The sequence below is a fragment of the Marmota marmota genome, unplaced genomic scaffold (genome assembly GCF_001458135.2).
Source record: "Marmota marmota marmota unplaced genomic scaffold, marMar, whole genome shotgun sequence".
Classification (NCBI taxonomy): domain Eukaryota; kingdom Metazoa; phylum Chordata; class Mammalia; order Rodentia; family Sciuridae; genus Marmota; species Marmota marmota.
In genome coordinates, this window is record NW_025999941.1 from 5583225 (window position 1) to 5597975 (window position 14751).

General features: G+C 34.2%; 1 protein-coding gene across 11 annotated transcripts in view; it reads left to right on the forward strand.

Moving 5' to 3' along the window:
- Positions 1 to 14751, forward strand: part of Ankrd28 (ankyrin repeat domain 28) — a 167058-nt gene that overhangs the window by 139677 nt on the left and 12630 nt on the right. For 10 of the 11 annotated variants that reach the window (XM_048801044.1, XM_048801045.1, XM_048801047.1 and 7 more), the window contains 9 exons: positions 114 to 188; positions 4576 to 4777; positions 6349 to 6436; positions 6681 to 6798; positions 7332 to 7551; positions 12464 to 12551; positions 12643 to 12726; positions 13613 to 13758; positions 14628 to 14710. In XM_048801044.1, coding sequence (XP_048657001.1) covers positions 114 to 188; positions 4576 to 4777; positions 6349 to 6436; positions 6681 to 6798; positions 7332 to 7551; positions 12464 to 12551; positions 12643 to 12726; positions 13613 to 13758; positions 14628 to 14710 — 1104 coding nt within the window. Of the gene's footprint in view, positions 1 to 113; positions 189 to 4575; positions 4778 to 6348; positions 6437 to 6680; positions 6799 to 7331; positions 7552 to 12463; positions 12552 to 12642; positions 12727 to 13612; positions 13759 to 14562; positions 14589 to 14627; positions 14711 to 14751 lie in introns of those variants that run through there. The other variant, XM_048801051.1, reaches the window with a different exon arrangement.

Genomic DNA, 14751 nt, shown 5'->3' on the forward strand with positions numbered 1-14751 from the left:
ATACTTTTGTAATAATCCTATTAGCTTACTGAATTGTGGATTTGAACAGGGTGGTGGGAACAATAATTGCTATAGTTTCATTCCTGACATTAAAAACGCCCCTTCTTTTTCAGTTAATGGAAACCTCAGGGACAGACATGCTGAGTGATTCCGATAACAGAGCAACAATAAGCCCTTTACACTTGGCTGTGAGTACTACCTTCACAGCCAATTTGATGGCTGCTTTACTGAAATATCTAATATCTGTTTATGTTGACTCAAACTAGTGCCCTAAACTTTTTGGTCCATGTAGTAGTTTTCATGCAGTTAAAACTTTAAGAACTTTTTTAATCTAGAGAATTCTTTACTTAAATGTTTTTAATTTGCTGCTTGCTTCTTTCTTTCTCCCTCTCCCTATCCCTCTCATTCTCACTCTCACTCTCCCCTCCCCCTCCCCCTTCTTCTTTTTCTCCCCCTCCCAGGCTTCTCCCCAGGGACTACTCTAAAATAAAAAGAATATGCCTGTGACATAAACTTTCAAATGCTGTCCTGGTAGAAGGACTTCTAACTTGCTAAGCAGATGATATACATAAATAAACAAAAATTCTATGGTATTTCTACAGTTTTTTGCTTACTTTGTGATCTTGGGGTTCTAACTAGTTGTGTGTTCAGTGCTACTTAAGTTATTCACACTATAGGATTTGACAACATGATCTATAATGTCCATTCCACTTTAAAGATTGCTCTGAATTTTCCTCTCAATATCAGTCACTAACAGAAAGTTAGGGAAGAATTTCACCAAAAAAAAAAATTTTAATCAAATATGGGAATGAATTACCTTAGGAAAATCCGGTGGGAGGTGGAATGGGGATACTGGGTATTGAACTCGGGCACTGAACCACATCCCTAGCCCTATTTTGTATTTTATTTAGAGACAGGGTCTCACAGAGTTGCTTAGCGCCTGGCTTTTGCTAATGCTGGCTTTGAACTTTCGAGCTACAGTACCTTAGGAAATTTTAAGTAAAGCCCAATCTAGCTTTTTCTTTGAGGTTTTTGTATTATCGTTGCTTTTCTTGGCTGGTGCTGGGGATTGAACCCATGGCCTCATAAAAGCTAGGCAAGTGTTTTACCACCCAGATACATCCCCAGGAAAAAAGAATTTATTTTTTAAACTAAGTATATTATAGTTGGTTGGGTGGGGGGATCTTTTTGATAATTAGGAGACAAGGATACTATCACTAGATATTATGACACGTCTCGTACTTTTTTTTAGGAATTTTCCTAAAATGCTTTTTAGGATATATGACTTAATGGGGATCACTACAAGTTCAGTGACCCATTTGTTTCTTTTCATGTGTATTGTTAGTTTTCATCTAAATGTTCTTATATATGTTCTAACACTGACACACTGAATTTTCTGCTTTCTTTCCCAATGTACTATGAAATAAATTTATGAATATTTCATATCCATATGAAATATTTTTATATTCATATGAAATTGTATAGAACTATGGAAGTAGTAATTCCTGTTATGGTCTAAATAAGAAGGTATATTAAAGCTTTTTATTCCTTATCATTTGAGTCCTTGGAAACACTTATCACCTCTACCAAACTTGAAGAATAAATAATCCTGAAAAGGTAAAACCAGTGTAGAGAAAGTAGCCATTGGTGTCAAGAAATGACAAGGCAATTCTTTTATCGATTTGTAGGATTCTCTTAATAGTTTAATGATGTTATTTCCTTTGAAATTTCACATTTTTCTTTTCCGCCCTTCCCTGTATGCCCCACCAACTTGGCAAGTTTCTCTTTTTGTGCTTGTAGGTGAACACTATGTTCTACATTAAATAGTGGGTGCTCCCTCACTCTCACTTTGTCTCCCCTCCACCCCGTCTCATTTATTGTTTTTTGGTGGTAGTTAGGTTTGGTTTGGTACTGGGGATTAAACCCATGGGCAATTTACCACTGAGTTCCAAGCCCTTATTATTTTGAGACATGGTCTTTCTAGGTTGCCACTAATTTACCTAGGCTGACATTGAACATGGAATTCTCCTGCTTCAGCTTCTTGAGTCTCTGGGATTATAAACATACAGTGACTGATTAGTGATTGGTTTTGTGGGGTGGGGGGGCACGCATATATGGTTTTTTTTTTTGTCGTTGTTTTCATTTGTTTTTCGAGGGTTGTTTGGTTTTTAATCAAGGGTTTTGTTTTGTTTGTGGTGGTAAGACAACAAAAAATAATATAAAGTTTATGGGGTTTTTTTGGTTGGTTTTTGTTTTTTGGTACTAGGGATTGAACCCAGGTATACTGAACCATTGAGCTACATATATCCCCAGCCCTTTTTATTTTTCATTTTGAAGCAGTGTCTCACTAAGTTGCTAAGGCTAGCTTTGAACTTGGGATCCTCCTCCCTTCTTCAGCCTCCCCAGTTGCTGGAATTACAGGCATGCACTACTATGCCCAGCACAATGTTCTGTCTTAGAGTACAGTTTTAGTGTTAAATATTTTCACGTTGAGAGTTAAATACTTTTGTGTTGTTGTGCACCCAGTCTCCCAGTCTCAATTTCTTACCTTGCAAAACTGAACACTGTATATAGTCATTAAACAATAGCTCCCTATTCCCCCCTCCCTCTAGCTGTCCTATGATTTTGACTAATCTAATCTAGAAAACCCATATAAGTTGAATCCTAAAAATACTGAATCCAGTATTTTTTGTAACTGGTTTATTTCACTTAATATACCATCCTCCTCAAGATTTATCCATCTTGTCGATCTGGGGTCGTAGCTCAATGGTAGAGCACTTGCTTCACACATGAGAGGCACTGGATTCCATCCTGAGCACGACATAAAAATAAGTAAAATAAAAGTATTGTCTATCTAAACTAAAAAAGAAAGAAAGAAAAACAAAAGATTTATTCATGTTGTAACAATGGCCAGGATTTTTTACATATTTAAGATTAACAATACCCCATTGCATGTATATACATTTTGTTAATACATTCCTATATCACTATACACTTAGGTTGTTTCCATCTCTTGGCTATCTGAATAAGTACTGCTGTGAACATGAATGTGCTAGATAGTGTTTTAAGCTGAAACAGTAGCAGTTTTATAATTTACTAATTAGGCTCAATGAAATGTGATTGATTATACTACCACCTTTGCATTTCATGTCTAACCCTAAGACATCCTCAAAAATTAGTTGTATTATTTTTCACGCTAACCTCCCATTTGAGCTACTGATACAGTTAAAACACTAACCTGAGGTTACAGAAACTAATCTTGATTCCTAACTTTGTTGGTACCAGACATACACATTCTTTTTCCCAGTCCTTTGTGAGGATGTGATGGAGGGCAACAACCCTATGACCAAAGCCTCATAGCTCTTATTTTCTCTTTTTGTACTTTCTTCTTACACATTCAAAACTTTGTTCCTCAAAGTTCATTCTTTTAGTAATGTAATTTTTAGTGATTGGGTGTTGATGAAAAAAACTGGTGTGATAATAGAACCAGTAGTGTTCTATGATGTACAGTCACTTTAATCTTTGAGGTAGTCAAGCTTATATGTCATTGAACTTCCTACACAGAAGCATCAAAGAGAGCACTTAGACCCAGAGCAACTTCATCTCTTGCTGGTACTTTCTAATATTTTGTATAAGAAATAGCTTTGTAGTCTTTTAAAGCTTATTATTGTCTAATGTCCTGCTCAACATCCAGTCCATTGTAAGTGTTGAGTACACATGTTGGCTTTTTAAATGAATTATTAAGAAAGCCCCCTATTATACTATATAAAGAAGAGACTTCAGCCAGTGTGTCACATGCAGGCCCAGCTACTCTGGAAGCTGAGGTAAGAGGATTATAAGTTCAAGGCCAGCTTCAGCAACTTAGTGAGACCCTATATCAAAATTTAAAAGAAAAAGGGCTAAAAGTGTAACTCATTGGTACAGTGTGTTCAACCTCCGGTACTGGATTGAGAAAAGGAGGGAGTGGGGAACCTTCAGTCTGACAATCTTCGTATATAACTCTTATATAGCTAGGACAATGCCTGGCACAAGGCAGATGTTTGAGCAGAGCTTGATTAAGTATTTTTGTGCTAAGAGAAAAGTTTATTTTTGAACTATGGCACATTATGGGATGGAGTGGTCAATTAAATTTGAGAAATCAAAAGACTGAAATATTGATTCAATTCATTACTATAGCTGTCCCTCTAATATTAGTAAAAGTCTATCAGGGAATTAATGTGAAACACTGAACTATGATTAAGAATACTTTTTTGGAACCATAGACTTTAATTAATTAAACTTTTGTTAATTGCAGAATACCTGTTTCTAATCAACACTGTAGCGTGCTGTGTTGTTTTAAAAAATGTATAGTTACTTTTCTGAATTCTCAGTATAGAAGTTTGTATATCTCAAATACAATAATGATTGAAGACAACTTTGCTTACTTTACATTTTTCTAAAGTGTTTGGTCTTGAGGTTACAGCTCATTGGCAGTCAAGCACTAAAGAAAAAAGAAAAGAATGTAGAAAGTGTAAATATGTGAATTTTATTGTTTTTTAAATATGTATTTTTATTGACTTTTTTTTTTATTTCTAGGCATATCATGGTCACCATCAAGCACTGGAAGTGTTGGTACAGTCTTTGTTAGATCTTGATGTAAGAAATGGTAGTGGAAGAACTCCCTTAGATCTTGCAGCATTTAAGGGCCATGTTGAGTGTGTGGATGTACTCATTAATCAGGGAGCCTCAATCTTAGTAAAAGATTACATTTTGAAGCGAACACCTATACATGCAGCAGGTATGCCAAATTCTATGCTATTCATCTAATGTTCTTTTTCAGTTTCTGGTATATAATATTCCTGATATATATCTTGATTTTTTTTTTTAACTTAAAATGGTCAAATGATTGTATTTTCAGAGGAAAATCAACAGCAAGTTTAAAAAACTCAATATGTGCCTTAGAAATTGGATTTATGTAATAATCTACCTTGTGAAATATTTTATCACAAAACAGTACAGTATTTCTTTTTTTACCTTCTGACGGGAGCTATTTCAGATTGGTTTGTGCTTTCATTTAACAGTTGATAAACATTTTTAGTTATTTTTATCATTGTACAGCAAATTTATAGAGCACCTACTTTATGCAAGAACTACTCTAAGTTGTAATTTTGTTGTTTTCAAATGTAGAAAATGCTAAAATCTGTAAGTCATTCAGATAATTTGGTGCCAGGAATGTATCACTAGAAGATACAGATTTCACAACTCTGAAGGAATTCACAACTCTCTAAGGCAGTGTTTATTTTAAATAGCCAAGAGTAATACAATTGAAGAAATCTTTTACTGAAATCCAACTAGGCTGCCTTTATATTATTAGATTAATGCCACTAAGTCTTGAATTTTGCATATTTAACTTAGTTTCAAGGCTGCATGTTTTCTTTGAGCTACTTCTACTTGCCTGTTTTATGCATTTGGACATATAAAAATATTCTTTATAGATGTGTCGTTTTTCTTATATACACACACATGTATACGTACACAGCATTTGGAAGTCTTTCAACTATGAATAACAGGGTACCCAACTGAAAGTGACTAGTGACAGGGGTTTAGTCGTCTCTCACATAAAGTAATCCAGAGGCAGATGCAGTTCAGAATTGGTTGATTCCACAGTGATGTCAGACTGCCACCAGATTCTCCGTTACTCCTCTTGTCTTTGTATTTATGTTGCAGGATGCTGGCTATTTCTTTACAGGGTCACATCCTAAATCATGAAAGAAGGGGGCTTTCCATTATCCAGAGTTAAAAAGGGTTTCTTAGAAGCCTTCTAGGCCTCTCAACTTCACAGTGGTCAAATTGGGAAGTAGTACTCATCTTGCAGCTGATCACTATCAGAGGATATTGGGGTTCTTATGATTGACTTGGTCTAATGTAATTTACTTCATTTTGGCCATTGACTGGAGGCAGTTCAACCTTCTCTTACTTAGAGCTAAGTGCAGTAAACGTTCTATTAGTATGGCACATGTTGAAGAATAGGTGCTGGTAGGCAGCCTGCCTGCTCTGATCAGGAATTCATATCTGTTCAGCTTTAATAACAAAAGCAAGTAGAAACCTACTTTGTACATGTAATTTTCCTTCTTATGTATTGAATTCAGTGAAATTATCCCAATGTTACATTATAGACTTTTTTTTTTTTTTTTTTTTAATAGCAGGGATCAAACGCAGGGTCCCAGTCATGCTAGGCAGGCATTCTACCACTGAGCTACATATTCAGCCCCCAAAGTTACATTCTAAATGTGCTCTAAAATAGAAAATGTTTAAGATGGACATTTTCTATTTTATTATTTACTGAATTTTTTAAATTTCACTTTACAGCAACAAATGGTCATTCAGAGTGCTTACGGCTGTTAATAGGAAATGCAGAACCACAGAATGCAGTAGATATCCAAGATGGAAATGGACAGTAAGTTTCAATAATTTTTAAATTACTTTTAAGGTGTTTGTTATTCTACATACCTTGGTAAGTCTATCATAGTAATGTAACTGAGTAAATCAAATAATAGTTTTTAACATAAGTATACTTACAGTTACACCCAACAAGGAATATTTAGAAAACAGGCCAACACATTATTATTATTGTTGTTGGTTTTTTTTAAATATAGTACAGTCTTAAGTAATAGCACTAAAACTGTTCTGTTGTTGCTCAGGACACCTCTCATGCTGTCTGTGCTCAATGGGCATACAGACTGTGTGTACTCACTGCTGAACAAAGGAGCAAATGTAGATGCCAAAGATAAATGGGGAAGGACAGCATTGCATAGAGGGGTAAGCTATCTGTTTTCTTTGCCAAAAAAAACCTCTTATGACCTCATATTACCTAGAACTAAACCAGACTGTGTTTATTTTCTTTATTAAATTTCTACCAAACAGTAAGTGCTGGAGTTTCTTGATTAAATTTTTAAATACTAATTTGGAATACTTATAATATGTAACAATCTAGAGAACAATAATGTTGTAACAACATTTTAAATACCTAAAACCTTGAATAAAATTAATATGTTTTTGGCATTTTTCCATTATCTTGACTATTTTCTTAGACTTTTATCACATTGACTTACAGGTATTTCCTCTGTTCTTGTTTTTCATATTACTAGTACTTTATAACAGAATTACTACTTTACCTGAATTTTTAAACCACTTCTAATAAAAATATACTGAATTATTTGGAATATAATAAGTGGCCCTAGTTAGCAGGAAGATATGAGGAGTATGTACTTCAAAACTTTTAAATTAACTAAAGTTGCTGTATAGCATCCAGCATAATACATTTGACTACAAGTAAATTGTTTTTCTTTTAGGCGGTTACAGGCCATGAAGAATGTGTAGATGCATTACTTCAACATGGTGCTAAGTGTTTACTACGGGATAGCAGGGGTCGGACACCTATACACTTGTCAGCTGCCTGTGGACACATTGGTGTTCTTGGAGCCCTTTTGCAGTCAGCAGCATCTATGGATGCAAATCCAGCCATAGCAGACAATCATGGATATACAGCACTTCACTGGGCTTGCTACAATGGTTAAGTAATAGATAAAAATTGAATTAAGTACCTATTGTATATTGCATAGAGACAGTTAACTATAATACATTTTGATATTAATATATTTGTAAACTTAAAATTTAAGTTTAGTAGGAAGCTATAGGATAGCTACGTCCTATCCTTTATCATACTAAAAGCCAGGATAGTAGTTGTCAAAGTTCTTTGAGATAAGCAATGATAGCTTTTAAAAAATTGTTCTTAGACCTTCAATAATTTGCATTTTAAGAGGTTTTATATATTTTCTGTGTCTTTTGTATGGTATGTTTGTATTTTTATTATGTACTTTTACTTTCTAAATGTTCTTATATTAGGAAAAAATTAGTAAAGTGGGGAAAACAATGAAATGCATCACATTCCAAATTGAAGTCTATGTATGTTTCCTGAGCACATCAAAAAATAAAATCCTTATTATCACCACTAACATGCATGCTCAATGTTTTAAAGCAATAAAACCCTAGAAGATGTTTTAGAAACTTTCATAGGTTAACTTTTCTGCATTATTAGAACAGAATATTTCTAGCTTTCTAGAGACTCAGTCACAGTCATCTCTTTTATAGATAGACCCACAAAAGGTCATTCAGGGTAGCAGAAAGCTATTTTTGAGATACTAATGTTAAATATGGAGTTTGGAACCAGGTGCAGTGACATATACCTTATACTCCAAACAGCTCAGGAGGCTGAGGCAGAAGGATCACAAGTTCAATGTCAGCCTCAGCTGTTTAGCAAGGCCCTATGCAACTTAGGGAGATCCTGTTTTCAAAATTTAAAAAAACGAACTGCGGATGGAGCTTAGTGACAGAGTAATCCTGGGTTCAACACCCATTACCAAAAAATTGTTCAAAAAGGAGTTTAGCTTATAAAAATGTTCACTAAAATAATTTACATTGTGAAGTTTATTGATTTTTTTTTTCCTTGTATAGACCATAGATTTGATCATCTTAGAAAACATTCAGATTTATTACATACAGTGTGATCATCAATCCTATCAAAGTTTGGGCTTAAGCCTTTCACAGGTAGAGAAGTTTTTAAAACTTGTTAGGAATTTCACTTATAACATTGAGATTAATGTTAGTTGTAACAGCATGTCCACAAAGCTCTAATTCAAGTATTGCATCTGTTCTGAAATCAGCTGAATATGTTCACCAAATAATTGAGGTTTTCCCTGCCTGTAATCTGCGGCCTTGTGGTTTTTACTGTGAGAGCCATTGTGACAATGCCACTGAATTATTGTAAAAGGAAAAATCTGAATCTTTAAAATTACAGTTTAAGTAAATGTTCATAGGATTTCCTAGATTGCATTTTTATACCAATTCTTGTGCTAGACTTGAAAGTTTCATTCTTTCACTGTCAGAAATTTTTAGATTCTTCTCTTTTTGGTGTGGAGATGGGGCTTATCCTATAGTTGGTCATCCTTCAACTTGGAGTATGAATAGAACCATTAAAAAAACTTAAATAATTAAATCTGTTATGAATCCCAAAAGCTTAGCTTGGTCTCTTTTTCTTTTTTACTACCTTTTATCTTTAACTAAAATAGTTTTGAAAACTATAGGCTTTGACTTTTCTTTTTCCCTTTCAGCTCACTGAAGTTTGTATTTAATGATTATACTGTAATGGCCAAAGATTAGTCCTAACTCAAAGAAAATACTGTAGTTTGACATTAAAATTTAATTTGTTTTTATAATGTGACTTGACATTTATGAATATGAGGAAAACCTAAAATAACTAATATAGTGGGAAAACATCTACCAATGTGAATTTTGTTTGTGTAAAAAGTCAAGGAGGAGCTGGGGTTGTGGCTCAGTGGTAGAGTACTTGCCTACCATGTGTGAGGTACTGGGTTCGATTCTCAGCACCACATATAAATAAATGAATAAAATAAAGGTCCATCAGCAACTAAAAATTGAAAAAAAAAAAGGTCAATGAGATCAAACTCTTATGAATCCGGTTTGTTTACTTTTTTTTTTTTTTCTTCTTGTACTGGAGATTGAACTCAGGGGCACTCAACCACTGAGTCACATCCCCAGCCCTATTTTGTATTTTATTTAGAGACAGGGTCTCACTGAGTTGCTTAGCACCCGGCTTTTGATGAGGCTGGCTTTGAACTCTCAATCCTCCTGCCTCAGTCTCCCGAGCTGTTGGGATTACAGGTGGGCGCCACCGCACCCAGTTTATTGTTATTGTTTTAATGTATCGATGATACCTGTGATTTTTTTCCAAAAGTTATTTTTTCTCAGGTAATACATTTAGTCATAAATAGAAAGTTATTCTCTCGTAATATTTCTTTTCAGGTCTATATATAGACCTGAATTATTTCTATTCTATGATGGCTAAACTTCAAGTCCTAAGTACATTTTTTTTATAAGAGATAGAATTTTGCACAAACTTCATGCATGGTTGCCATTTAAAAATCAACAGATGTGTCTGATCTTCAGATTGTAGAAAAATTGTGATTCTGAATTGAGTTGGAAGAAATTAAATGTGTTTTGGTTATATGTAATAAGACTTTACAGTCTAAAATTAATACCATATTTATAGCCAAAAGACTGCTTTATAATTCAACATTCTGAAAGTCAAATATGTAAAATGGTTTTACTTTGACTAGTAATTGTATGGCTGGAAACAAAATTGGGATCACTCCAATAGAACAGAAAACAACCTTTCTCTCAAAATTGAAATGAAATGATGGGGCTGAGGTTGTGGCTCAGTGGTGTAGTGCTCGCCTAGCACATGCGAGGCCCTGGGTTCAATCCTCAGCAACACATAATAAATAAAATAAACGTATTGTGTCCCAAGTACAACTAAAAAATATTTTTTTAAAAATGAAATGATAGCCAAGTCTTAAAAAAGAATTGGCTGTACATATTATGCTTAGAGTTCTAAATTTCAGTTTATATAATTCTTTAATCACAGAATTTAGAGTACTTAGATTATCTCATTTATTCTTTTAAAAACTTATTGAAGCTGTAAGCTTCCTCAGAATTGCCCTCTGAAATATCAGGAGGCCTAGTTCTGTCATTGTTTCAGTTTGAATATTGCCCAATAATGATTTCCGAAGGAGCCAGAGTTCCCTTTTGTCAGGAAAAACCATTTGATCTATAATCGTGAGTTAGAACTATTGATAGTGTTTTAGAAATTGGAACTGAGAAGTTTTAACTGTGCTTATTTTTTTTAAATAATAAATACATTAAATTTAACATAAGAAACATTTTCATGAAGAATGTTTTTGAAACTTTTTTTAGTGGGAAGAGTTGGCAAATTTCTTTAGTGTCTAGTTTAAGAGAATAAATGGATTTTCATCCTCTACATCTGTTTTCACGCCTTTTCAAAATCACCCCACATTTGCCCAGGCCACACTTTAAGAACCCATGTGCCAACATAATGAGAAGCTTTTCAGTCAACATTGAACATCTTTCCATTGATATTTCTTAGTAATGAGTTAATATTCAAGGAGATGGAATTAAAAGCAGTGTCTCAAACTAAGCATTTTGAGTGAGATAATTCTTTGTTATGAGGGACTGTACTGCACTGCAAGATACTATAGTAGCATCCCTCTGCCCATTCAAGGCCCATAACACTTCTACCCCCAGTTGTGATAAGCAAAAATGTCTTTAGACACTGCCAAATACTTCCTGAAGGGCATAGTTGTGCTGTTTGAAAACCACAGAATTAGAGAAAAGATCTGATAAAATATGGAGCACAATCACAGATTTCCTAACAGTTACAAAACAATTTTAAATAGTTGAGCTATTATTTGAGAGTGTTAAGAGTAATTAACCAAGTACAGCATCGCTTAGCTAGCCAACTATTAAACCATGAAAGTAGACTGTAGAAATCTAAATTTGTTCCTAAAACAGATCCCAAATGAATAACAGGATAAAAGAAGCAGGTTTTTTTGTTTTGTTTTGTCTTGTTTTGGGGTACTAGGGATTGAACCCAGGCTCGCTCTACCATTAATAACTCTACTCCTTTTTATTATTATTATTATTATTTTATTTTAAAATAGGGTCTCATTATGTTGCTCAGACTGGCCTGGAACTTGTCATCCTCTTGCTTCAGCCTCCCAAGTAGCTGGGATTAAAGACATGCACCTATACACCCAGCAAGAAGTAAAATTTCCTTTCACAAATATTACAGGTTGAGCATCTCTCATTTAAAAAGTTTGAAATTCAAAATGCTTACATTACAGTTCAGGTTTCAGAGCATTTTGAATTTTTGAGTTTCTGATTAGGGATATTCAATCAGTAAAATATAAAAGTATTCCAAAATCTTAAGAACTCTGAAATGTAAAGCAGTTTTTCAGATAAGAGATACTAAACCTGTACTACAGGTGGGTGGGTAGGTTATTTGTTTTACTAATCCTTGGCTTTGTAAAAGGGACCAGAATAGATCATACAGACTAGTTAATAATATCACAAAGTGTTGTTTTTTAAGTCATAGTTGGACACAATATTTCATTTATTTATTTTTATGTGGTCCTGAGGATCAAACCAGCACCTCGAACATGCTAGGCAAGTACTCTACCACTGAACCACAACCCCAGCCCAGATCAAATCATGTTTGATACACAGTGATACTGTGAAGTCTTTGAACTTTAAAGAATAAGATTTGTATACTAAAAAAGGACATATATAGTTTATCAAGTAAAAAGAAAGTTGCAGGGAAAAAAAATCTCAGTTTACATAAAAAAGAAAGTATGCATACACTTGTAGTCATATATGCCTAGAGATTTTCTGGAACTCTTAAGGGACCAGTGGTTACAGTCTAGAGTAGAACTGGGAGATGGGATGGAGACGGGGATTTGTACTTTTTCCTTTTAGACATTTCTTTTTATTTGAGATTTTTGCCAGTACTTTTTAGATTTTAATAACTGGTTCTTGTTTATCTACTTAGGCCATGAGACATGTGTAGAACTTCTTTTAGAACAGGAAGTTTTCCAGAAAATGGAAGGAAATGCTTTCAGTCCTTTGCATTGTGCTGTGTAAGTGAAGCCTAAATAAATCAAATTTATTTTGAGTGTTTTAGAAAATTTACCATTGCTGTGAGAGTGATCACCTTGTTACCTTACACAGGATAAATGACAACGAAGGTGCTGCTGAGATGTTAATTGATACATTAGGTGCCAGCATTGTGAACACCACAGATTCAAAAGGAAGGTAGGAATTCAACTACGTAGTTTTTCACTTAGGAAAACTCTAAAGGAAAAAAATTTTAACAACTAACCAAGTGTGGAACAATAAATAAAATTAATTAATTAATTAATTAATTAATTTAAAAAGCCATAATTAATTGAAAATTGAATTTCATATTTGCAAGTATAACTTATTATAAAATCCTTTTTTTCCCCACTATTACCAGGGTTCTTATAATTATTTTTGGATTTTAGTCAATCTTTTTTAATTTTTTTAAAATATAAAGATTTTCATCCTCTTTTAAGAAGTATGTTTTTACAAAGTTAACAGTTTCTGAACAGGAATAAAAGCTGAAAGAAGAGTCCAGCAGTTGAATATGTAGTAGTTTTGGGGTCAGGATCTATTTCTTTTTGAAGTTTTCTTTACTAATGTAATTTTATTTTAGTGGCTTTATTTTTTTTTTTTATTGTTGGTTGTTCAAAACATTATATAGTTCTTGATATATCATATTTCACACTTTGATTCAAGTGGGTTATGAACTCCCATTTTTACCCCGTATACAAATTGCAGAATCACATCAGTTACACATCCATTGATTTACATATTGCCATACTAGTGTCTGTTGTATTCTGCTGCCTTTCCTATCCTCTACTATCCCCCATCCCCTCCCCTCCCTGTGGTTTTATAATTGATGCTTATTTTAGACTAGTTCTAGTTTACTTAAGCCTCTTACATTACTGAAAGTGCAGATTTCTGTGGCAGAAATTAGTAAGCTCCATTGATCCTGTTTGTATCCAGGAAATGCCTAATATAAACCCTTAAAATTGCTTGTTATAAGTAAGGAATAAGGAATAATTTTTTCCAATGTGTATAACATTTAGTCATGCGTTTCAATTTCTCTGTGTTACAGAACTCCTCTGCATGCAGCTGCCTTCACAGACCATGTAGAGTGTTTACAGCTATTGCTCAGCCATAATGCTCAAGTCAATTCTGTGGACTCTTCTGGAAAAACACCTCTCATGATGGCTGCAGAAAATGGACAAACAAATACAGTTGGTAAAGAAACTGTTTAAGAATTCTGTTTTTCTAAAATATATAAGTTGCTTATATGTAACTTAGGTCCCAACCCTGTTTTCCACTAATTATCTCACTATTCCTGAGATACGAAAGTCTTTACCTGCTTCAGTCCACATTTTCACTTAGGGGCACAATGTTTTACTTTGCCCTTATTGATATAAAGAGTTAGTTTAGCAAGGCAACATAACAAAGCAGTTAAGAACAGTGAATGTCAGTGACCCGGCAGGGTAAGGCAGGATGATTGCATGTTCAAGGCCAATCTCAGCTACTTAGTGAGGCCCTAAGCAACTTATTGAGACCCTGTCTCAAAATAAGCACCCTGGGTTCAATCTCTGGTACTTAAAAAGAAAAGAAAAAAGAACAACTCTGACTCTGCTAGGCACAGTGGTACATGCCTATAATCCCAGCAACTTGGGAGGCTGAGGCAGGAGGATCACAGGTTCTGGACCATCTTGAACAACTTACCGAGGCCCTATTTCAAAATTAAAAGAGAGCTTGTGCCTTAGTTTTTTCATTTGTAAAATGAGAAAAATAATGATACCCACTTAGGATTGTTGGGGGGGGGGGTAACATAAATCACTATAAATCCACAGCACTTAAAATAGTATTTTAGTAAGCACTCAAAAATGTTAATTGCTGTTGGTAGTGTCTGATTTACACAAGAATATAATTGTTACATACAATTATATCACATTATCTTACGTATGTTATGAATTACGATATTTTTCTTGCACTTAAGATTTTGTGAGGGATATTTTTTGCTCTGTCTTCATCTCTCTACAGTGAGTTATTGATAATCTAAGAAACATATTCATAAACATAAGAACTGATGCACTTTTTCCTCCCAGAAATGCTGGTTAGCAGTGCTAGTGCAGATCTGACATTACAAGATAACAGTAAAAACACCGCCCTCCATTTGGCTTGCGGCAAGGTATGTACAGATTTTAAGGATATATTTTCATTGTTATAAAT